The sequence below is a fragment of the Adiantum capillus-veneris genome, chromosome 8 (genome assembly GCF_014529385.1).
Source record: "Adiantum capillus-veneris isolate H3 chromosome 8, ASM1452938v2, whole genome shotgun sequence".
Taxonomy (NCBI): Eukaryota; Viridiplantae; Streptophyta; class Polypodiopsida; order Polypodiales; family Pteridaceae; genus Adiantum; species Adiantum capillus-veneris.
The window spans coordinates 52,726,849-52,753,202 of NC_140938.1; the positions used below are offsets into that span (position 1 = coordinate 52,726,849).

Genomic DNA, 26,354 nt, shown 5'->3' on the forward strand with positions numbered 1-26,354 from the left:
ATCTGTAAACTTCATATGTGAGTAATTTTGAACAAATAAAGTCCATTTTTTAGTGATACAAAGTGCATTAGTCTTTATGCTTCGACGGATATGCCCGAACCTTCCAATTGCATCATGTATAAAAGTGAAAGTATGTAGTGCCCCCCAGTGATTCGGTAGCCATGGGTCCACACATGAATGCATTAGATTCAACTTCTCAATATTTTCCTTCTTTGATTGACTAGAATGGGCTGATCTAGTTTGCCTTCATACACACAATTCAAAATCTATAAAACTGGGAACAAACAAATACCCTGAACAAGATGGAGAATTAATTCCATAAGTGCTCGAATGACCTGACCAACAATAACCAAGGTATTTGGCTACTAGGTAATATTTGCAGCATGATCTTGGATGGTACACACAAACCAAAGGTGAGGATTACCACATGTCTCCTGTAACCAAGACCAAAGATTCTCTTTGAATCTTCCAAGTGTCGTTGCTAAAGCATCCATGATAGCCAAAATCATCTGTAACAACCCATTGGAAAATAAGAGTAGACACGTGTCTCACATTCTTAAGCACAAATGGTGAACCTTTGGCAAAAGTCAAATGTACCTCTCCTACACTTAAGTATAGTACAAGCAAAATCATCCAAATTTAAGCATTCATGTGAGCTATCATGATAGGTAGTGACCCTTTCACTATGAGGAGTAACATGAGTTTATACACAAGAATTTTCGCTCCAATCTTGAGAGAATGAGGCATCTTTACTTGTCAAGAAACATGCAACCTAAGAACATGAAAATAGAATACCTCCATCATTACTAATGACTTGAATGTTTTCTTTATTTTGGCCTTGCTCTTATCCTCTTTCTTGCCATCCTCATGTTGGTCCTTCTCTTCTTTCCACTTATAGCACTTTTTCCTGATGAGACCTTTCTTCTAGTGAAAGCAAACAATTTTCTTCTTATCTCCAGACTTGCTGCAAGTCCCACAATACTGACCGTGCTTATGAAAACACACTCACACTCAACTACCACTAAACACATTCTTCCTCAACAACTCCATCCATCATATCGCATCAGCCTTCCCTCGCTACATGCAGTCCATGCCTGAATTGCACAATTTTGCGACCTTCATTCTCATCACCACTTTGTTCAGAAGACAATTTACTATGAGGATCCAACAAGTTACAAGGAATTCCCGACGAAATTGCTTAAGAAAATGGTAAGAGTCACTTCACTAGGCCTCCAAGCTAATTAGCCATGCTAAGACAAGCACCATGTACATCCCTAAGGCCACAAGAATGCGCAGAGATTTACACAGTATAAACAACAGGACCAGCATTCATACACATGATGATCTACTCTCGCCTCAAAAAATGCTGGGCTACGCACAAGCAATCATCCGGTGGAAGCGTTACCCATCCTTTCCACACATTTTGCGCCTGCTGAGAAGTTACACTTTGTTCGTCTTCCTTGCTGGTCCACCACCAATGCTAGCACAATTCGCATATGATGGTGCAAGCACGCCCCAAGAAATCCTCCCTCCTGCAATGCACCTCCCCGCAGGTAGCCCCTTCCAAAAGCACCGTCAATTTCATATTCAAGTTATTCACAATCCCGTCCCTGCCGCAGAATCAATTCCTGCACAGCCCTGCTGTGTATATCAACCATCCCCACGTTCAAAGACCAAAAAAGAAAAAGGAATTAAAATTGTAAAGAGGCTAGTTTTGATACATACCCTTCCTCCTCAAATCCTTCATGAAGTATTGCCAACACAACTCACCAATCTTCAGTGCCTGCTAGGCGTCTAGCCAATGCTAAACAGGATGTCATCGAGCAGTTTGTCTTCACCGCATTTGAGCAAACGTGGGACCTGCTAGCAATATAGCCCTCCTGTTCACTCACAACCAGAGAAACAACAGCATCTATTGAGGGCCAGCGGAAGAAAAAACTCGAGTTTGTAGCAGAAAACCTCGGACACACAATAACAACAGTCACAATCCAAGCTAATTCATCTCAAAGCAGCCCATAATGTTGACTACCTCGCATGAAGTGCACTTGCAAAAACACACCAAGTGAGACCTTGCTGTGAGAGTGCACGTGCGCGGAAGCGTGAAAGAGGGGAGAGAGAGACACACACACACACACACACACACACACACACACACACACACAGAGAGAGAGACCACAAACCAAAACACTGGAGTAGGGAAGAGGGGGCGATCAGTCCCCCCATAACTACCAGAACAAGAGACCCGTACAATGCCAGCTGATGTGTGATCTATGACTGTGGAAGTGGATACCGGGAGGTAGGGCAATGCCTCGAAAATCCCCCACGACCCAAGAAGAAATAAATGAAATATGAGGGCGCCCAGACAAGGTGGGCAGCCGGCCCAGAAGTGGGCGGCCGGAATGCAATCTAAATGCATATGCAAAGGGTGGCCAGCCCGGAGGCACACTAGCCATACATGTATGCCCTAGACCTGTGAAGCAGTAGAGTGGTGTAAGTCTTAACACCACCTCTCAGCACCGAATGCTGTACAAACCGTTTGAAGCAGAAGATGTGAGGCAAATAATCAAGATGTCAATTGCGATGTCTGCAACAGTCTGGGGTGTCCGAACCACCGAGAGATCTCCATGGTAAAGTGTCGTCACAAGCAGTGTAGCAAACTGCTGTACTCCACCGATACAGGGTGAAGATACTACGTGAAGGTCCTGAACTGAGTGTGAAAACAACTCCTTGTCGTAAAAGAATCGTCAATAGACCTACAAGTGTCCTGCCCAATAGGATCTGTGGTGTCTGTAGTCAAACCGTCTACAGAAAATGGGAAATCCCAGCAACCATCTTGAGCACGATCGAAAGCCTGCCAATGCGTGAACCTGCAACCCAGTGTAGCGTGACATCCCAACCCTATGTGTCCGTGGACAAGCTACACCACAGCAGGGTTCAGTCATTTCAATCAAATCTAGATTAGCAGTGATCTGGCACTTTTGTGAGTCTATTCGTAGACCGTGCATGCCCAATCACTTAGCATAGATGCATATCCTCCGGTTGCACACAGCATGATCATCGAATTCCCATCAGAATCCATTAGAATCAGTTAGGGGAATTTTCCAGTGCATTTAGCCTATTTTCCAATTTTTGGTTATTTTCACTTATTATTTTTAAGTGACTTTCCAACAAAAGTAGGTAGGGCAATTTTGCTAAGTTAATATATAAGCAAACCCAAGTTAGCACTTTCTGGCAGAAGAGGCAGCAGGAGCTTCCCGCTCAACAGGCAACTTCTCAGCAGTACCCCCCTCAGCATCAAGATCCATCTCCCATCTCTGGCATTTCCTCCCTTGCAGTCATCGCCATCAGCCACAGTACCCTAGCGTTAGCAGATTCTTGCAGATCAGCCCCATCCTCGGAGTTGTTCCGCGACAGAATCACCTCAGCATTAGCATTTTCAAATCAGCCTTGCTAGCGTTTTTGCTACTTCAGCCATGCAGCGTTTTTGGATCAGCAACATCAGCAGATTACTAACGGCAGCAGAACAGTAGAGCCAGTGTTTTGTACAGCAGGTACTTCAGCGTTTTAGCTTTGCAGATGCAGATCATCCTAGCGTTTTTGGCTAGCAACAGAAGTCCAATCAGCGTTTTGTTTTCAGCCATAAACCACATCAGATCCACAGCGATTTCAGCCTTGATACAATAGCAGATTCCCCTCAAGTTGGTTGCAGATGATCCCCCATTTTCAGCCATAAAAACGCAGCCAAAACAGTCATTTTCAGCCACCGAAACAGTCCCCGAATTCAGCGATTAGAAGATCTCAGATTTCAGCCATCAAGTCATCGTCGTCGTCGTCGTCGTCGTCGTCATCGGCATAGTCCAAGTTGCATCAGTCCATTGCATTCGCATTGTACACCTTTGTGCAATCAAAGTAGACCACTCTCGCCGACGAGAGTGGGGCCTTCGGAGGAGGGTTTTACAACCTCTCGGTGTCGTATCTCTTCTCTCTCCTTCTCTCACTCTCATTCACTTGCACGCACAATATCCACTCACTTTGTTCGTGATCATAGCACTCTCCATAAGACGGAAAGCTCTCTCTTTCCCTAAGAACTAAAAGGAACCTTGAGCAATAAGATCACTAATCTTGAGAAAATACAACATTCATTCCGCTGCACCTAACATTGGTATCAAAGCTTTGGAAGTGTTCTGCATTACTCAAGGAAAGAACCACAAGAATTTTTTTTGCTTGTTGCGATCGCACGAACCCAAGTTTACTTGGGCATGGCGATTCCTAATCGTGTTTTGTTGAAGAGTGACAGGAATCCCAAGAAAGAAGGGCTTGTCCAGCCTCCCCTTGTGTCTCTTTTCACTCATTGAGAGCGGACCGTGCACTTAGCGGCCGGCCAATCGACATGAGGTGGGAAAAAGCAACCTTGGTGTGAGCACGAGGCCGCCAAGGGGTGCGCCCGCAGAAAAGGGTAGAACTCGGGTGAAGAGAAGATCCTTCTCAACGCGATTTACAAGTGAAAGAAAACCTCAAGAACCCAAGACCCTCAAGACTCAAGAACCTCAAGAACCCCAAGAACCCAAGACCCTCAAGACTCAAGAACCTCAAGAACCCAAGATTCTCACGAATCAAGGACCTCAAGAACCTCAAGAACCCAAGATTCTCATGAATCAAGGACTTCAAGAACCTCAAGACCCTCAAGAACCCAAGTTCCTCGCGAACTTCAGAACCCAAGATTATAGTGCATGGTCGTCACCCGAAGCGGAATGGATACTTCGCATACAAGTGATGAGCATGAGAGAGGTGGCGAAGATTTTTCCCCACCAGGAGACTTTTTCAACCCTCCCCCTTCGCCATCTACGCCATGAGTTGCACTCACTCCTATGGAGATGATGGTCAAGTCGATGTTGGACACGATGACACAACAACAAGAAACGAATCGAGTTGCATTGGCACAACTCGCAAGCAAAGCAGAAGCACAAGAAGTCAAGGACCGCGAGCGCGATGAAAGAAACGCCACACTTGCCACAAAACAAGAAGAAAATCGCCTTGCTCAGGAACGTGAGCACATTGCTCTTGCCGCAAAACAAGAAGAAAATCGACTTGCTTTCGAACGCGAGCGCAATGAACGAGAGGCTCAAAGGGAGATTCGTCATCAAGAATTTATTTCCCACATTCTAGCCTCGAAGACCGAGCCACCCAAAGATCGTGGGAGTTCGTCAAGTGGCGCAAGCCACGACGCGGATTCCAACCATCCAATCACAGAAAAGTTGACTTTCAGTAAGTACGACGGTAAGATGGATGCTACAGTTATTCATTCTTGGTTGCATCAATTTAATGCTTATTTTGCGACAACTAAGAAGACAAGAAATAGCAAAGTTTTGACGGCAGCTATGTACCTTGCCGGTGATGCCATCAATTGGTACCACGCATGGCAAGAGGCACAGCTAGCCGCGCACCTAGAGGCAGCCGACAATTTCACGCCCCTCTCTTTTAGTTGAGGCTGATTTCCAAGACAAGCTCAAGGCGCGGTTTATGCCACCTTAGTACCTCGCACGATTGAAGGACGATTGGCACGCTCTCAAGCAAAATGGTATGCCGGTTATGTCTTTTTCTAATTGTGTTTTGCAGCTACGTACCCAACTACGCATGTCGGATGATGAGCGAAAAGAGGCTTTTCTCTTCGGATTGGACGAGTATATCAAGTACGATGTCGAGGTATTCGATCCAATCGATCTCAACAAGGCGGTAGCGATTACTCTCGCACAAGAGATGAAGCACAACAAGAGAAACCCTAAGGAGAACAAGACTTCCACAAGTACCTCGCAGACTTCTCAGAACCCTCAGAAGGATAAGAACGGTAAGAATGGTAAGAATGATAACTCTTCTAATCAATCTACCAACAGTATCTCATCAAAGAATTCTTCCAATGAATCTAAGGGTAAGACTAACACAACTGCTAAAAGAAAAGATAGCACAAGGAATTGTAGGAGGATACATCACGTCGGAAGAACAAAGCACTTATTCTAAAGAAGGTCGTTGTTTTCATTGTCACATCAAGGGTCACATAAAAAGAACATGTCCTAAGCTTGAATCGAATGAATCTAAAGAACCCACAGCACCCACTACATCTGTCAATGCAATGAATGATAACACGATTGTTGTCCACAGTTTCTCAGGACCCTCCCATTGATGATTCTCTCATTAAATGTTATGGTCGTACGTCGGGGCACCGTTTTGTCATATTGTTTGACCCAGGTAGTATGCATGATATGATCAGTTCCTCTCTTGTTGAGAGAGCCCACCTCGAGGTTAGTCCGAGATCTCCTATCGAGATCTCTGGCTTTCGTCCCGGTATGGACGCTCTCATCACAGAGGAATGCCTTGATGTGTTGTTTGCAATTCAACAGACTGCATTCACTAGAAGATTTGTTGTTTCTCCTCTCTCAGGATGTGATATGATTTTGGGCATTCGATGGTTTCGTGATAATGACGCTCTTATGGATTTTCTGACTAACACTATAACTCTCAATGCCAAAAGTGATTCTCCTATTGTCATTCATGGAGAGGACATTGCTCCTTCTCCGTCTCTCATTGCTAATATGCAGGACAAGGTTGAAAGGATTCGAGATAAGGAGACTCTCTCAGTCTCTTTCTCCACAGGATGACACACAGGATTTTCATGATTATGAGAAGCATGAGGATTTGAATGATAATGATTTGCATGATGATTTGGATGAAAAAGACGAGCATGATGAATTGCATGAAGATGATGCGATTGTTCAGAAGGATGATGTGTTAGTGGATGCTTTTTCTAGCGAAGCTAACCTCGTTGCAGATTCGATCAATCACGAAGGATCGATCTTGGCTCTCGAGCCTAGGTCCCAAGAACCCCTTCAGGAAGAACCGATCTTGGCTCTCGAGCCTTGGTCCAAAGAAACCCTCACAGGAAGTATTATGTGTTCGCATAATTGATACACACGCATTGTTCGAGTGTTTCATTCGTGAAGATTTCCTGTATTTTAGTCAGCATCGTTATTGATCCTTTTTCCTAGGCATGACATATTGTATGTTGAGCACGTTTCTCTCATGGATGAGCACAAATGTATGCGGATTGTTCATGAAAAGCTGAAAAGTTGGTATGTAAGGAAGTCACATTCCATATCTCTTCCTTGGCATGACACAGTTTCCGAACGAGCACATGACAGTATGAGCACCAAGCATGGGCATTTCCATTGTGATTTGCCACAGTTGCTTGATTTTGATCAAATAGAAAAGATTCGAACGCCTTGTTTACATATGTTTGATGAACGGGTTGTCACTCCGTCTCTATGTTCATCTACATTGCATACACAGTCTTTAGAGAAGACAAGATTTTTTTCCTTCACTTTACATGGAATAGGTATGTTCATGGTTTTGTGTTGGAGATGGTTTCAGGAAATTTCAACCATGGAGATTCTTGAAGACGAAAGACGCAGGTCTCTAGACGAAGTTGAAGCAAGAAAGGAGATTCAGAAGACTTTGTGTCGCTTTCGGCGCGGCCCAAAGAAGCAAGCGTTGCAGACCTTTATGAAGTTCAAGTACCGCACGACCCACACATCAGAGTGGGCCGGCGAAGAGTCCCTTCCAAGATTCCGGATGCTGTTGGCGATCTCCTTCGACGCCATACAGTTCGGTACCAATACCTCACTTTGAAAAGGAGGGGATGTCACGTGACACATCCCAACCCTATGTGTCCGTGGACAAGCTACACCACAGCAGGGTTCAGTCAGTTCAATCAAGTCTAGATTAGCAGTGATCTGGCACTTTTGTGAGTCTATTCGTAGACCGTGCATGCCCAGTCACTTAGCATAGATGCATATCCTCCGGTTGCACACAGCATGATCATCGAATGGGAATTTTCCAGTGCATTTAGCCTATTTTCCTATTTTTGGTTATTTTCACTTATTATTTTTAACTGACTTTCCAACAAAAGTAGGTAGGGCAATTTTGCTAAGTTAATATATAAGCAAACCCAAGTTAGCACTTTCTGGCAGAAGAGGCAGCAGGAGCTTCCCGCTCAACAGGCAACTTCTCAGCAGTACCCCCCTCAGCATCAAGATCCATCTCCCATCTCTGGCATTTCCTCCCTTGCAGTCATCGCCATCAGCCACAGTACCCTAGCGTTAGCAGATTCTTGCAGATCAGCCCCATCCTCGGAGTTGTTCCGCGACAGAATCACCTCAGCATTAGCATTTTCAAATCAGCCTTGCTAGCGTTTTTGCTACTTCAGCCATGCAGCGTTTTTGGATCAGCAACATCAGCAGATTACTAACGGCAGCAGAACAGTAGAGCCAGTGTTTTGTACAGCAGGTACTTCAGCGTTTTAGCTTTGCAGATGCAGATCATCCTAGCGTTTTTGGCTAGCAACAGAAGTCCAATCAGCGTTTTGTTTTCAGCCATAAACCACATCAGATCCACAGCGATTTCAGCCTTGATACAATAGCAGATTCCCCCCAAGTTGGTTGCAGATGATCCCCCATTTTCAGCCATAAAAACACAGCCAAAACAGTCATTTTCAGCCACCGAACCAGTCCCCGAATTCAGCGATTAGAAGATCCCAGAGTTCAGCCATCAAGTCGTCGTCGTCGTCGTCATCATCGTCGTCGTCATCGGCATAGTCCAAGTTGCATCAGTCCATTGCATTCGCATTGTACACCTTTGTGCAATCAAAGTAGACCACTCTCGCCGACGAGAGTGGGGCCTTCGGAGGAGGGTTTTACAACCTCTCGGTGTCGTATCTCTTCTCTCTCCTTCTCTCAGTCTCATTCACTTGCACGCACAATATCCACTCACTTTGTTCGTGATCATAGCCCTCTCCATAAGACGGAAAGCTCTGTCTTTCCCTAAGAACTAAAAGGAACCTTGAGCAATAAAGATCACTAATCTTGATACAACATTCATTCCGCTGCACCTAACACCCAGTGTGGCCAGGTGGCTAAGCTGTGTAAAACTCCACGAAGGCCAGATGTAGCAATCTGCACCATGAACGTCCTCCGAAACAAGGAAAGCCAAACTCAACAATCTGCACTATAGAAGCTACCGTAAGCTACAACAGTCACCGGGAGACCGCATGGACCACCACCAGATGGTGTCCTGCCAGTAGGTAGGGTAATCCAAGATGAGGGAAAGCCAGACTCAACAGTCTGCGCTGTGAACGGCCTCTGAGAAGGGGTGTACTTAGACCAAGCTGTCTGCATCGTAATCATCCTGTATAAAGTAGGAAAGCTAGACAGAGCAATCTGCGCTGTGAATAATCTCTGAGAAGAGGAAAGGCTAGACCAATCTCTCTGCACCGTCTTGACTGTATCTCCTGCCTCCAATTCTCCGGTGTCAACCAAAACAAAATCTGCACCAACAACGCCACCAAACCACGACTCTGTGTGGCTCTCAATGTGAATGAGTTGGGAGTTGCCTACTGCCCAGGTCGGGGGATAAGTCTGTTGTAAGGTTACCGAGGGTGAGTATAAGCAACTCTGAAGGTAGCAATCCAAATGATCAAGAGTATAGAAGAGAAATTGCACTACCATCCAAGCCAAGCTCCGCGTGACTCCGAATGTAGTCGCGGGATGCTTGATCTCTCGCATCTCGCAATGATGTCCAAGAAGAGATCCAAGATCCTCTTCCTAAGTCCATGTAGATGCTCTTGTGTAAGCAAGTGATCTGACATGTCGAGGTCAAGTGGTAAGTGTCTGTCCATCCAAGATGGTGGTGTCTTCTCTGGGAATGTCGGAATCCCATATGCCATGAGCATGGCCATGTCTCGTGTGAACTCCTCTAATGAATGCATAGGTGTGTCCATAGCAAATCACAAGTCGCCACTCCCTCTGGAGTGCGCAACCGCCGAATGATGGCTGGAATGAATGGATCTCCCAAGGATCGTACGCCCGTAGATGATCAAGCTGATGTCGAAGATACCATGTACTGCAGCAGTCATTGAGAGAACGCACAGACCACCACAGAATGGTGTCCTGACAAGAGGTAACTTCATCCTCTGAAAAAACGCAAGCCAAGTGTTTGCCGTCCACCCAAAAACGCAACTGCGAGGTAATGAAAACGCTGCTGTCCAACTATTTTCAACGAGATCATACGCTCCCATCATGGTCCGGAGCGGTGCAGTGCGTTTGGAGAGGGTGGTGAATCAAAGTCACAACGGCTGAAAACAAAGAAAACAACATGTATGTGTGGCTGAAAGCAGTGGCAGATGTAGAGAATTCTCGACAGCAATGCACCGGATGCGAAGCCGTGTGGGAAAGCAAGATCCAATGGGCAAGGCCCAGCGCTGCGCTAAAAAGAAAAAGGAATTAAAATTGTAAAGACGCTGGTTTTAATACATACCCTTCCTCCTCAAATCCTTCATGAAGTATTGCCAACACAACTCACCAATCTTCAGTACCTGCTAGGCGTCTAGCCAATCCTACACAGGATGTCATCGAGCAGTTTGTCTTCACTGCATTCAAGAAAACGTGGGATCTGCTAGCAATATAGCCCTCATGTTCGCTCACCACCAAAGAAACAACAGCATCTATTGAGGCCAGCCAAAGAAAAAACTCAAGTTTGTAGCAGAAAACCTCAGACACACAATAACAACAGTCACAATCCAAGCTGATTCATCTCAGCGCAGCCCATAATGTTGACAACCTCACACAAAGTGTACTTGCAAAAACACACCAAGTGAGACCTTGCACACATCATGCTCCATGATCCTGGCAGGTAGGTGACAATGAACACATACTAGCCTAGACTAATAACACGCCGCCGGTTGCCCCCGTCCGCACATGCAACTCCTGCAAACAAGCTCACAAATTTATCAATATGAGTCCTCTAGGCTTAACTACTGTCACGACTGTGACTATATTATTATGTCATCAGTTGCAAACTATTTATATGCAGATATAAAGAACCACCAGTCAAAGGATGTATCTCCTGACACAAATTGATGATGTGGCAGTCTTACCCGATGATGTGGACAGCTGTACAGACCCAGAAAATGCATTGGCATGCTGATGTGGCAGGTCGTACAGATTTCCGCGAAATGCGTTGATAGGTGCTGACGTGGCACAGCGTATAGATTTCCACGTTTTCCGTTGGCAGCTTTTGGACCAAGAGCTTTTGAGTTTGAAGCTTTTCATGTATTGCTTTTGTGAGAGCCATGGGCCTTTAAATATCTATTGAGAGGGCCTCGTTTGCTGACGAGCAGCTGAGCAGAGAGGACCCTCAGACTCTGTAACTTTGCTCAAGCATTAATATAAAAATAAATACCGAAAGGGGCACCAAACTTTGGGGCCAATACCTCTGGGCACGGAACTACGCCGGGTCGTGTCAACTCAAATGAATTGTGATTAAATTTGTGCAATGTTTTTAAGTGATTCTCTTGTGTGTCGTGTCACATTCCTGACTTGGCGTGCCCAAGTCTGTTATAGTGGTATCAAAGCACAGTCGATTTTTCTTCTCATCGGGAAAATCCGATCCCTTTTACCGCGATACAAATGGATTCAGGTGACGAATCCCACAAGAATCAGACGAACCCACCCGACATTTTAGATCGGGTCAAAGCACGGAAAATTCTAATGGACGACCAGACAAAGAGTACGGGCTACCACAACCTACGGAGTTTGAACGAATGGAGATGTAGCGTCAACATCAGGTTGATGCTTGTGCTAAGCAGATGCTCCAGTATTCGAAGGATCCCCAGTATGCGAAATTTTTGACCCGGCACCCAATTGATGAGATGTATTCTCGATGGCGTACGGCTATCGATTCACCCTTAAAGTCAGTTTTAAAGGAAGCTCCTGTTCCACAGATGTTCACCGAAGATGAGCTTGACGACAAGGTCGAGCAACGAGTCAAAGACAGGCGTGGCCGTAAGCTCTCGCCAATCTCGAACACCATAGGAGCTTCCTATCTCTCCTTCGAAGAGGAACCCTCTCTCTCACGCTTCCGCACACGCGCACTCTCACATGGTATCAGCAGCTCCAAGCTCTTCATGATCCAAGGCGCTTCATATGCATGAGATTCTTCTCCCACAATCAGAACAGCCAGCGTTTCTGCCAACGTTTTTACACCAAGAGGGGGGGGGGGGGGGGGGCCGCCATCAGTTGGAGTCTTTTCATCGCGGAGACACCCTTCTTCCCTTGCGTTTTTGTTGGAGAACACCAGATCTGCATTACCCACACCAAGCGCTAGCAGCAGGACAGTTTTTCGTCGCCGGAAAACCCTCTGCTCCACTTGCGTTTTCAGCCCGCATTTGCGTTTTTGGGGCTGAAATGCTTGCGTCTTCTGGACAGCAATGCAGTGTTTTTGCAAGAGGGGGCAGCGTTGGGCCTTGCCCATTGGATCTTGCTATTTCTACACGGCTCGGCATCCGGTGCCTCGCCGTCGAAATTCCTCTTCATGTCTACTACAATTTTCAGCCATCCATACCTGCTGTTTTTTCTCTGTTTTCAGCCTATCAGGGGTTGTGACATTGATTCCCCACCCTCCCTAGAACCTCTGCATCGCTCCGGACCATGCCGGGAGCGTATGAGCACACTGAAAATCCCTGGACAGCAACGTTTTTATCACGTCCCAATTGTGTTTTTTGGGTGGACAGCAACCTCTTGGCTTGTGTTTTTTCACAGAGAATGAAGTTACCAATAAGTTGCAGCGGATGTGACTCATGAACTTTCCTGAAGATGGAGCGGATGTGACTCATGAACTTTCCTCAAGAATGAAGTTGCAGCGGATGTGACTCATGAACTTTCCTCAAGATGAGTGCTTAAATTGTGCTCAAGGTTCCTTTTACTTACGGAAGGGAGAGCCTTCCATTCCTTTAGTGAGAGAGTGCAAATGATCAGAAACAAAGTGGATAAACACTGTGAATGAAGGTGCTGAGACTGAGAGATAGAGAGAGAAGAATACGACACCAGAAAAGTTATCAAACCCTCCTCCGAAGGCCCCACTCTCTATGGCGAGAGCAGTCTAATATTGATTGCACAAATCTCTACAATGTTATGGACTTGGTAGCGGAAGCAAGAGGCCTTGCTACTTACCCCGAGGAGCTTTTACCTTCTGACATATAGTGCACTATGTGAGATACCAAAACACACCTTTTTGCATTTTAGGCCAATAAAAAAATCTTTCTATTTTTTTCAAAGTGGTGTTCATTCCCCTGTGCCCACCCATGAGAGAGTCATGTGCATCATGCAATATGGTGGGCCTGAGAGAGGGCAACACACATAGACGTTGACGAAAATACAACAAACAACCCATCACGAATGAGATAGTTGCTTGGCCCTTGGGAAGCAACAGCCTGCAACCATTGCTTACCAAACTCGAAATCCGCATACTGGTTCTTCATGCTATCGAAAAACACACCTTGAAGAGAAATTGTGGATCTTGGATATGTTCTTTACAACTTAACGCATCTGCAACAGGGTTAGCTTTTCCAGGCACATACTCAATCAAACCTCCAAATTGTTCAAAAAATTGTGACCATCGTACTTGGCGATCACTCCAATGTGCACTAAGCATAGTTTCACGTGACACATCCAACCCTATGTGTCAATGGACAAGCTACAGCACGACAAGGGTTCATTCAATCCGGTTAATCTAAATTTAGAAGTGTTCTGGCACTTTTGTGAGTCTGTTCGCAAACCGTGCATGGTCAGGCACTTAGTGTAGATGCATATCCTCTGATTGCACACAACATGATCATAAGCATTCCCATCAGAATCCATCACAATCCTTCAAGGGAATTTTCCAACGTATTTGACCTATTTTCCCCTATTTTTGACATTTTTCACTTATTATTTTAAGTGACTTTTGTTGGGAACTGAGTAGGGCAAATTGGGTAAGATAATATATAAGCAAACCAATTCTAGCACTATTTGGTAGAGGAGCAAGGAGAACACAGGCCACTGGCAGCAGGTTCCCCCTCTCTCTCAGCAAGACCAACCCTTGGGCGATTTCATCCCCTAGCGTTTTCCTCAACAAGGCTTCATCGCCAACAGTTTCCAGCACTTGGCGTTTTCAGCCACAGCATCATCGCTAAGCTTCTCAGCCCTAGCATTTTTCATCCAAGCACCTATCGCCACAGATCTCAACCCTTAGGCGTTTTCAGCAGGCCATTGTCGCCCTCTTTCCGTAGCACTTTCAGCCTCACAACAGCAGCAGAATTTCAGCAATAAAGACCAGCAAACCAGCGTTTTTCCATAGCGTTTTCAGCAATAGCAAATTTCAGCCCCTGGCGTTTTTGGACAGCAAGACAATAGCGCCTATTTTCAGCCCTTAGATCGGTCTCGTCATCCCCGTCGTCGACATGGATCTAGCCTAGACTTGCATCAGTCACATGCATCCACTTTGTACTAGTTTGTGCAATCAATCGTAGACCACTCTCGTTGGTCGCCAACGAGAGTGGGGCCTTCGGAGGAGGGTTTTACAAGTCTCTGGTGTCGTATTCTCTTCTCTCTCTATCTCTCAGTCTCACACACTTTCACGCACAATGTCCATTCACTTGTTTGTGATCATTGCACTCTTATCATTAAGAACGGAAGGCTCTCCCTTCCATAAGAACAAAAGGAACCTTGAGCATAGTACGGAGAACTCATCTTCAGAAAGAACAACATTCATTCCACTGCACCTTACACATAGACTAGAATCACTTGAGGGCTTGGTGATCTATGCGAACTGTAAACTCTCTACCATAAAGAAAATGCTTCCAATGCTTAAGAGAGTGAATGACAGACAAAAGTTCTTTATCATAAACTAAATAGTTCTTTTCTACACTATCGAGCTTCCGACTAAGGAAAGCTACAGGACGACCATGCTGTTGAAGTACAGCTCCTATGGGGACATTGCTCGCATCCGTCCATATCTCAAAGGGGTCATCCCAAGAGGCAAGGATAAGACACGGCGCTTCTGTCTCACCGCAACCTTTAGAGCTGCGAAAGCCTCAATGGCTGCCTTGAGTAAATCCACACGTTATCAACAAGTCTCTACCCCTTTCAAAACATCTCTCATAGACGCGGCAATGCGTGCAAAATTCACTATGTACGAACTATATGCTTGACATAAACCAAGAAAAGAACGCATATCATATGCAATTTTGGGCAAATCCCAATTACATACTTGTTTCACCTTCGCGGGGTCTAGCTTGACGCCTACTGCAGAAATGATATAACCCAGATAAGTAACTTCAGTGAGAAAAAACTCAGATTTCTTAGCTGCAATGTACAACTAACACTCATCCAAACGGATCAATACCCTTTCTATATCCTTTTCATGTTGTTCCCACGATGCAGAAAAAATGAGAATATCATCAAGAAAGATGAACACACATACACCAACCGTATCGCCCAAACGGCCTACCATGAGACAGTTAAATGTACCCACGGCACCTGTCAATCCAAAAGGCATAACCACATACTTCCATTGCCCTCGCTCTGTGCAAAAAGCGGTCTTGAAGATGTGGCCTTTGAATACCCTTACCTGATGGTATCCACTTTTGAGATCAACCTTGCTGAAGACCTTTGCCCCTTTGAGCCTATCAAAGATATACTCAATGCGAAGCATCGGAAACTTGTTCTTGACGGTCATCTCGTTCAATGCCCTGTAATCAACATACAAACGAGACGAACCGTCCTTCTTGCGGACAAACAAAATAGGAGCAGCAAAAGGACTTACACTAGGGCGTATGAATCCTCTAGCCACCAACTACGTGAGTTGTTGCTCTAACTCTTCCTCCTGCGTCTTGTTCAAACGATAGGGAGCCTTACTGACAGGCTGTGCCCCCTCAATAAGCTCGATGCGATGGTCCTCCAGTCGCTCGGGTGGGAGACGGGGTGGAAAATCATCCTGCAAAAAGAGATGCTTAAACTTGGTAAACAAAGTTGAATAGCTAGTTGGAGCCTGAATGCTCTGGGTAACTGGAGCAGCATAGATAAATGCCGCTTGTGCTCCTCGTAGTAATTCACGCTTTGCTTGCACATGAGAGATGAAAGGCAAAGAATGCAAGCCCTCCTCAGCAAGAATAATGAGGGGGCAGTCAGTTTTGGCATTTAATGTGAGTGTTGTCCTCCCAATCAATGAGAGAACCATCTAATGCCCAAAAGCATATCACATCCTGAGAGAGGAGACACGACAATTTCCTACGGAAAGCAACTTGTTGAACTGTAAACAACACATCAAGGCACTCTTGCGTAATGAGATAGTCCATACCGGGAGCAAAGCCAGACACCTCGAGAGAAGATATCTGACTAACCTCTAGGCGGGCTCTCTCTACAAGAGAGACACTAATCACATCATGCATACTGCCTGGATCAAACAATATGACAAACGCTGACACTTTACATGACCATAACACTTTATGAGAGACTCATCAATGTGTGTGTCAGAGACATGAGAAGATTCAGCTTGGTTGATTAAAGTGCTTGTGTTGTTGCGGATGCCTTAGGTTCTTTAGGTGGGGCTGTCTTAGGACAAGCCGCTTTAATGTGACCATTGACGTGACATTGATAACAACGACCTTCCTCAACATAAATGACTTGTTCTTCTATCGTTAAGTATCCTCCTATACTTCCTTTTACGGCTTTTTCATCAGGGGTGAGCTTAGGTTTAGCCGGTGTAGTTCTTTTCTGAAGAATTAGAGGAAGATTGGCTAGAAGAGTTACCGTTCTTATCATTCTTAGGGTTCTGAGAAGTCTGGGAGGTATTTTGAGATGACTTGTTCTCCTTAGGCTTTCCCTTGTTGTGCTTCATCTCTTGGGAGAGAGCAATTGCTACCGCCTTGTTGAGATCCGCAGAGTCGAAGACTTCTACGTATTCGTCCAACCCAAAAAGGAAAGCCTCTTGCGCTCATCATCAGATTTGCGTAATTGGGTGTCGAGCGCAAAACACGGTTAGAAAAAGATATGACTGGCATACCAAACTGCTTGAGATTGCGCCAATCTTCTTTCAATCGCGCTAGGTACTGAGGAGGCATAAACCGCGCCTTGAGCTTGTCTTGGAAGTCGGCCCAATTGAAGGGAAGGGAAGCGTCTTCGTCGGCTACCTCTAGGTGCGCAACCAACTGTGCCTCTTGCCATGCGTGGTGCTTGTCATGGATGCTTGAGAGTCAGTCGTTGCCTGCATCGTCGCCTGTGTCATCGCCTACATCATCGTTAGAAGGCTCTAGAAGAATCTAGAAGGATCTAGAAGATTCTAGAAGGTTCTAAAAGTATCAAGGAGATTCTACAAGTTTCTAGAAGCTTGGAGAAGATTCCAAAAGAATCTAGAAGTTTCTGGAAAGCTCTAGAAAGTTGAAGAAGGATCCAAAAGGTTCTAGAAGAACTAGAAGGATCAAGAAGGTTCTAGAAGATTCTAATCTCCTCAAGAAGAACCTAGAAAGTCCTAACCTTCTCAAGTAACCTCCTCAAGCACTAGTATAAATAGGGGTCTTGGGCCACAAGCCCCTCAGTCTTGCCAACACCAATTGTGAGCCTCCTATGAGGAAATCTCTCTTCTAGTTCTTATGTTCAAGTCTTGTCCTTGCAATCAAGCCTTGTCTTGTACTCAAGTCATGTAATCCAAGTCTTGTATCTAGCTCTCTTAATAAAGTATTATGTCTTGTGATCAATATTAAGCTTATCATCAAGTCCAAGTTCTTGTACATTGTGAGCGCCTCCTCTTGCTCTCTTCTAGTTTTATACGCACTCATAACAGTTTGGCAAGACTACCATCTCTTAATCTTCTCAAGCCATCATGGAGCCGACGATGGAAGGTGTCATCAACGCATTGCAAAGCATCCAAGCTCAGTTACAATCAGCATGCCTGAAAAATTTGAAGGGACTAGATCAAAGTTTAGAGGTTTTCTCGAACAAGTGCGTCTCTTCATTCGAATGCAACGAGAGCGTTATCCAGATGATGCCTCTTAAGTAGGCCTTATTGGGACCCTCCTCTCGGGTACAGCTCTCTCTTGGTTTGCTCCCTTACTTGAAAAAGAATCTCCTCTCCTTCATGACTTTGAAGCTTTTGTGTGGGAGTTCTCTGCAACCATTGGGGATACTGATAGAGCAAGGGTTGCTGAAACCAAACTTAGAAATCTCCGCCAAGGATCAAGACCTGCATCCATCTATGCATCCGAATTTCAACAGCTCACTTGTGATCTGACTTGGCATGAGGAATATTTCATTGGCCAATTTCGGTGGGGATTAAAGGATGACGTAAAAGATCTTTTATTGACTATGCCAAAGGTTCACACACTAAGCGAGTTCATCTCTCAAGCAATAGAATGTGATAATCAACTATTTGAGAGGAGACAAGAGAAGCGTCTTGGGGCACCATTGCGACCCCAAACAGAAGTGACACATAATGGCTACACACCTCAACAGGGCCACGAATCAAGCATTGAGCCCATGCAAATTGATTCAGCACGGTTTCAACCTCTCTCAGCCCAAGAGAAGCAAAGGCGACGCATTAATGGCTTATGTATGTATTGCGGAGAGCAGGGACACATAGTTCAACAGTGTCCAAGGAAGAGAAGGATGAAGGTTCATGGTGCAGTGGCCTCAACGTGTTCGGAAAACATGGACGTCCAACCCCAATAGAGACCGACCCGTTAGACAAAAGACAAGCAAAAAAAGGTCTCTTTCTTCTTGCTAACTCCACTTCAAGTTTTATGCTACCAGTCAAGATCCATATGCCGGGTAGGCACATGGATTGTGAAGCATTACTAGATTCAAGCGCAACGGCGTGCTTCACGGACAAAGAATTTGCAAAAGAACAAGGCATACCACTTGTGGAGAAGTCTAATCCAGCAACTGTAGACGTCATTGATGGTCGTCCCCTCGCTTCAAGGGATGTCAGGTATGAAACTCGCCCCATAAAAGTAACATTGCAGGAGCATGTTTCAAGAATAGCGTTCAATATTATACAAAGCCCAAGCAGTCCAATTGTTATTGGGCTACCGTGGCTTTAATTACATAATCCTAACATCAATTGGAGGGCTCGGAGGATTGAACCACGAAAAGTCCAAAAGAAGAAGAAAAGGCATAATAGGCCTATATATCTTGGAGCCAAGGTCTTCATGCGTGCAGCCAAAAAGTATCCAATTTTCCTAATATTTGCAACACCAAACGACACGTCGACAACAAAAATCATGGAGGCATTGCCACGTCAATATCAAGATTGCAGACCTCTTACCGGAGGAAGAAGAACAATGATGTTTTTGAGAAGAAGAATGCAAACCTCTTACCGGAGCATCGACCCTATGATTGTGCTATAGAGCTTAAAGAGGGAACCCAACCCCCTTTTGGCCCAATATACAAGCTATCTCCAGATGAATTGGTAGAATTACGAAAAAATATTGATGAGAATCTTGCTAAGGGGTTCATACGGCATTCAAAGTCCCCAACAGGAGCTCCAATACTCTTTGTAAAAAAGAAAGAACAGAACTCTCCGGATGTGCGTGGATTATAGGGGCCTGAACAAGATCACCGTCAAGAATCGCTATCCCCTTCGCTTGATCCCAGAGCTTCTTGAGCGCCTTGGCAACGCAAGAATATTTACAAAAATAGACCTTCGTGGTGCTTACAACCTAGTGAGAATCAAAGAAGGTGATGAATGGAAGACAGCCTTTCGGACAAGGTATGGCCACTTTGAATATACCGTCATGCCATTAGGTCTCACAAATGCCCCAACTGTTTTTCAACATTTAATGAACGATATCTTTCGGGAGTATTTGGATTATTCTGTGGTAATATATTTGGATGATATCTTGATATTTTCCAAGGATCAAGAAGAGCATGAGCACCATGTACGATTAGTGCTTGAAAGCTTCGTGCATCAAGGTTATATGCAAAGTTGGAGAAGTGCTCTTTTCATCAATCTAAGGTGGAATTTCTTGGTTATGTAATTTCTAAAAAGGGAATATCCATGGGTCCAAAGATTCAAACCATCCTTGATTGGGAGACACCCACCTCGGTAAGAGATGTTCAATGTTTCCTCGGATTTGCAAATTTTTATCGTATCTTTATACAAGGATATTCCAAGGTGTTGGGTTAAAGGCCTAAATAACCCCTTTTTGTACATTTTTATACTTTGTCCAAGTTCAATATGAACCTGGACACATTTTTTAAAGGTCACTTATAATAAAAGTGAGAAAACCCAAAACTCACTTATTGAGTTTTCCCCAAAAACGTGAGCTCTCTCTCTCTCCCTGATCGTTCTGCTAGCGCTTCCTCTCCTGCTGGCTTTCGCCACCCCTCTCTGCACACACACTGCACATCTTCGCGTGCTCTATCACTTGCACACACCGCCGCGCGCTCAACAACTGGTATCAGAGCCAGATTAAGGTTTCAGAAGCTTTGCGCAAATTTTCGCTTTCATCGCGAAGCCCCTTGCTTCCGATGTCACCTAGGGTGGTTAGGGTTTCCAAAACAGCTTAAAACAGGCTGAAATTAGGTCAAAACAGGTAAAAACCAAAAAATTACATGTCAAAACAGCAAAACGCAAGTGTTCTAAATCGATTCCCGTGAATGCCCCTTGCTTTTCGCACTCAAAATAGGTCCATTTGATGCAAATTGAAGCGCCAAAACAGTAAATTTGCAAAAAATTCAGAATTGGACTGTTTTTATGTACACAAATTGAGGTTTATGTACACCTTTTGTAGGTTTATGCAAGTACGCATTGGGGATACTTGTTAATTGCTGAAATTTTCAGCACATTGTATGCAACGTGTGGTACATTGTGATCACTGAAATTTTCAGATTTTGTGTAGACACTTTCTGCTGCATTTTTATCCGTGCAAATGGCCTCTACTTCCTCATCGTCTGATGCCAAGAGCTTGATGGAAATCAAGCGATTTGACGGTACAAGTTTCGACCTATGGCAGGACAAGATGCAGGGGATTTTGTTCCTCAAGAATTGTGAGGATGCCCTTTTGGCTGTTGTAAAGCTTGTGGATATGCCGGATGAGGATTGGGCCAAGCTCAACAAGAGGGCAAAGGCCTATATCAAAATGGTTGTGACCGATGACATTCTGGTGGACATAAAGGGCTTGGACACTGCACATGCAATTTGGCATAAGTTGAAGGCCACTTATGAGAATGCCACCCCTGTGAATCAGGTGCATTTGATGCGCAAACTGGTGAACATGATGCTTGACGAAGCCAAGTCGGCTTCTGAGCACTTAAGTGCTTTCACCGGTGTTATGAGTCAGCTACAGGATACTGGGCTTCAACCTTTTGATGACAAGTTGAAAGCCATATTTTTGTTCATGACTTTGCCAGACTCTTGGGAAACGCTTGTGGTTTCTTTGAGTAATAGCCCCAACCTCACATATGATGGAGTGCGAGGCTCCATCTTAAATGAGGAAACGAGACGCAAATCTAGTGGTGGGGAAGGTGGCAGTTCTACTTACAATGCGAGAGGCAGAAGTCAGAAGCAAAATACAGATACCAAAACTCAAAACAGGAGCAAAAGCAAGTCTAGGGATAAGGATGTGACTTGTTACCAGTGTGGCAGAAAAGGCCATAAGAAGCCAGATTGCAGGTATTTCAAGAAAGAACAGGAAAGAAAGAAGGAATCACAGGAGAAGAAGAAGACAGAGGATAAGAAAGGGGAAAAATCAGCAGGTACCTCCTCCAAGGATTCGGAGACTGTCAATGTATCCTCTAGTGTGGTTATCACAGCGTTATCCGACAATGAGGAGATCTTGGTTGCCGCTTCATGCCCCTCAGATTTTGTTGTAGCAAATGCAGAAGACATGCTTATCTCACGTAGAGATGTCATTGATGCATTGCTAAGTGCAAATGATGGCCTTACACAGTCTTGGATAGTAGACTCGGGTGCCTCATTTCATGTGACTCCATCTGTGGAGTGTTTTGCTTCTTATCATGCAGGCAAGTATGGCAAGGTTTACCTTGGGGATAACCATGCTTGTGACATTGAAGGAATGGGCACTGTGCGCTTCGCATTAAACAATGGCCAAGAGTTTATGCTTTAAGATGTAAGGTATGTACCAAGCATCAAGAAGAGTCTATTGTCTGTTGGCCAGATGGATGCACAAGGTTATACAACCATTTTTGCTGGGGATTCATGGAAGTTGCTTAAGGGATCAATGCTCATTGTCAAGGGATGCAAGAGTGGTACATTGTACTATTTACATGGCAAAGCTTTGCCTGGCAAGTTTCTTGCAGTGGCCGAAGTTGCTTCTCATTTGAAGTTGTGGCACAAAAGACTTGGCCATATGAGCCAGAAGTGACTTGATGTGCTCTCCTCTTTGAAGAGGGTTGATGTAAAGGGCATCAAGTTAGATTTTTGTAATGACTGTTTGTATGGTAAACAAAAGAAGTCTTCTTATTATTCTGGTGTCTCGCGCAAAGCTAATGCTCTTGATTTAATTCACTCCGATCCATGTTCAATGCCTGTTAAGTCTTTTGGTGGTGCATTCTACTTTGTTATATTCATTGATGATTGCACTAGGAAAGGCTGGGCATATTTGTTAAAGAATAAGAGGGAGACATTTAATGCATTTAAGAGGTTTCATGCTTTTGTGACCACGCAAAAGGGTAGTAATCTTAAATGTCTGAGATCTGACAATGGGAAGGAGTACACGTCTACTGAATTTCAGCGTTATTGCGAAGAATAAGGGATTAAAAGGGAGTTGACAGCCCCTTATAATCCATCTTCTAATGGTGTGGCTGAGAGGTATAACCGTACTTTATGTGAGAGAGTGCGTTGCATGTTGTCCACGGCTAATCTCCCTCATGGGTTTTGGGGAGAGGCTTTGAAAACTGCAGTTTCTGTATGCAATCGCTCTCCTAACAGTACGCTAAAAAATGACATTCCAGAGGAGGTTTGGTTTGGCAAACCTGCCTTGAGGACAAAGCTAGATGCCAAGTCCATCCAAGGACTCTTCCTAGGTTATGGGGAAGAGGGTGAAATGGGCTACAGGATATGGTTGCCTCAGTTTGAGAGGGTAATACGCAGCCGAGATGTAGTGTTCAATGAGGCTAAATTGCTGAAAAATGCTACATCTTATGAAATTGACAAGAAATCGGTCAAATTTCAACCTCTCTTGCCACCTATTGATGTTGAAAAAGAGCCTCAGGATGCATTACCGCAAGCTGAAATTGATAATCAGCCGGTTAACCTTGAGCCAAAAGAGGTAGGACATGATTTAGATGCTCCAAATGAGGATGGACAGCCACCTGTCATGGCTAAAAATGATTTTCAGCAGCATGAGCATGCTGAAAATGAGTTGCCTCCTGATGTAGAACCTGTGCCTGAGAATGTAGATCATTGGGTACGCAGGTCTACTCGTGTCAGAAGGTTGATACAGCGCTTTGACCCCTCTTTGCATCATGTTATGTTGACAGATGAGGGTGAGCCTCTTACATATAAAGAGGCAAAATCATGTGAGTTAAGCAGTGAGTGGGAGCTTGCGATGCAAGAGGAAATCAAATCTTTGCATGCAAACAATACTTGGGATCTTGTGCCATTGCCTAAAGGAAGAAAGGCTCTTCCTAACAAATGGGTTTACAAGGTCAAATGTGTTGATGGAAAGCCCAAGTATAAAGCAAGGTTAGTTGCCAAAGGGTATGCACAGAAAGAGGGGATTGACTTTCAAGAGATCTTTTCTCCTGTTGTAAAGCTTACGACATTGCGTGTCCTTTTTGCTCTCGCTGCAGTGCTTGACTTATAACTGAACCAAATGGATGTAAAAACAGCTTTTCTTCATGGTGACATTGATGAAGATATCTACATGAAGCAACCTAAGGGTTTTGTAGTTCCTGATAGAAAGGAAGTTGTATGCAAACTAAGAAGGGCATTGTATGGTTTGAGGCAGTCACCACGTCAGTGGTACAAAAAGTTTGATACTTTTATGCTGTCTCAAGGCTTTAAACGCAGCCATTCAGACCATTGTTTGTATACAAAGAAGGATAATGATGGAAGTCCTATAATCCTTGTGCTATATGTAGATGATATGTTGATTGCTGGGAAGCATAAGTCTGCCATTGATGCTCTTAAACGTCAGCTGAATTCAGCTTTTGCAATGAAAGATTTAGGTGATGCTGAGCACATCTTGGGCATGAGAATCAAGAGAGATAGAAAGCTGAAATTGCTCTTCTTATCTCAAGAAAAGTACATTGCTAAAGTACTTGATAGGTTTAACATGACTGAAGCTAAGTCACTTGGAGTACCTTTACCTCCACACACAAAACTTAGCAAAGCTGATTGCCCAAAGGATGACGTGGCAATGAATGCTATGAAGGGAATCCCTTATGCATCAGCTTGTGGTTCTCTTATGTATGCTATGGTTGCCACTCGTCCTAACATTGCCCATGCGGTGGGAGTTGTTAGTAGATACATGTCCAATCCCGCCAAAGCACATTGGGAAGCTGTGAAATGCATTCTGAGATACTTGTCAGGTACACAATCTAGGTGTATATGCTATGGCAAAAGTGACCTGAAGTTGCAGGGCTATTGTGATGTAGATATGGCAGGTGACTTGGATACCAGGAAGTCCACTAGTGGCTATGTGTTTGCTATTGCTTGTGGTGTTGTCTCTTGGTGTTCACGACTGCAGAAAATTGTGGCATTGAGTACGAATATATTTCAACCACTGAGGCTTCTAAAGAGGCCATATGGTTGGGCAGACTTGTCAAAGAGCTTGTTATGCCTGCTAGTACTCCTGTCTTGGGATGTGATAGCCAGAGTGCTGTCTATTTGGCCAAGAATGCCATGTTTCATGCACGGACAAAGCACATTGATGTGCGATACCACTTCATACGACAGGTATTGGAGGATGGTCTAGTCACCTTGACTAAGATTCACTCACAGGATAACCCTGCAGATGTTCTCACCAAGAGTCTTGCTAAGGCTCAACATGAGCATTGCATACAGCTGGTGGGAGTTGGTTAACTTAAAGGCGTCATTTATGCCTTTAAGTGGGAGGTTGTTGGGTTAAAGGCCTAAATAACCCCTTTTTGTACATTTTTATACTTTGTCCAGGTTCATATTGAACCTGGACCTGGACACATTTTTTTAAGGTCACTTATAATAAAAGTGGGAAAACCTAAAACTCACTTATTGAGTTTTCCCCAAAAACGTGAGCTCTCTCTCTCTCCCTCTTCGTTCTGCTAGCGCTTCCCTTCTGCAGCACAGTGCCTCCGCTTCAAGCCTCAAGGCCTGCACATCTTCGCGTACTCTATGACTTGCACACACCGCCGCGCGCTCATCAACAACAACTACAAGGACAAGAGGTTAATGAGGACTTGCAAGAAATTGATGGACTAATTTACTATAAGGGTCTTCTCTATATTCCGCCAGGACCAACACACTTGGAGGTACTTCAGCAACGGCATGATCTTCCATCAACAGGGCATTTTGGGGTTAATAAGACAATTGAGCTTCTCTCCCGTGACTTTTGGTGGCCTCAAATGTGGAAGCTTGTCAAGAAGTATGTAGGCACTTGTGACACTTGCAATAGATCAAAAGCCCCTCGTCATCGTCATCATGGGTTACTCATCCCTTGCCCAATCCAAGTAAACCATGGTCGTCCATCTCCATGGATTTTATTGTAGAGCTACCCTTGTCACAAGGATTTGACTCCAATTTAGTAGTCGTGGATTGGTTTACAAAAATGACACACTTCATTCCAATCACTAAAACCATCACCGACGAAGGTACGGCAAAACTCTTTCTACAACATATCTATCGTTATCACGGATTACCGGATGACATAGTTTCTGATCGAGGCCCAGAATTCATCTCTAGCTTTTGGAAAAGCTTATTCAAGCTACTCGGAGTATAAATCAACCTCTCCTCAGTCAATCACCCACAAAGTGATAGACAAACCGAGAGAGTAAATCAAGTTTTGGAACAGTATCTCCGATGTACTATCAATTATCACCAAGATAATTGGATCGAGCTCCTACTGCTAGCAAAATTCTCCTATAATAACAGTTTTCATGCCTCCACCCGTCACACTCCATTCTTTGCTAATTATGGTCAACATCCACAGACACCATTAAGTCAAGAATCCAACTGCTATTCATCTTACACAACAATTATCTGCAATTCACAAATAGCTTACAATTCATATCAAAGAAGCTCAATCCAAGTATGAAGAAAGTGCAGATCTCCATCGCATACAGCATCCAAAATACAAAGAAGAGAATAAAGTGTGGCTCCTCCGGCGTGATCTGCATTCATCTCATCCCTGTCAAAAGCTTGATTATCGAAGGCTTGGCCTGTTTGAAATTATCCGTCAAGTCAATCCAGTCACCTATCGACTATGGTTGCCCTCATCCATGAAAATCCATCCGGTCTTTCATGTCTCAGTCCTAGGACCTTGTCACTCATCTAAG

The 26,354-nt window shown here is 44.5% G+C and overlaps 1 protein-coding gene across 6 annotated transcripts in view; it reads right to left on the reverse strand.

Moving 5' to 3' along the window:
- Positions 1-295: 295 nt before the first annotated feature.
- The window catches only part of LOC147452142 (N2,N2-dimethylguanosine tRNA methyltransferase), a 40,131-nt gene continuing 14,072 nt past the window's right edge, over positions 296-26,354 (reverse strand). For 2 of the 6 annotated variants that reach the window (XM_086517937.1, XM_086517941.1), the window contains 2 exons: positions 1,726-1,880; positions 1,391-1,641 (listed from right to left, as the gene is read on the reverse strand). In XM_086517937.1, the coding sequence (XP_086374063.1) occupies positions 1,767-1,880 (114 nt within the window). In that variant the 3' untranslated portion in view covers positions 1,391-1,641; positions 1,726-1,766. Of the gene's footprint in view, positions 336-424; positions 510-1,390; positions 1,642-1,725; positions 1,881-10,399; positions 10,517-26,354 lie in introns of those variants that run through there. The other 4 variants (XM_086517942.1, XM_086517939.1, XM_086517938.1 and 1 more) reach the window with 4 other exon arrangements.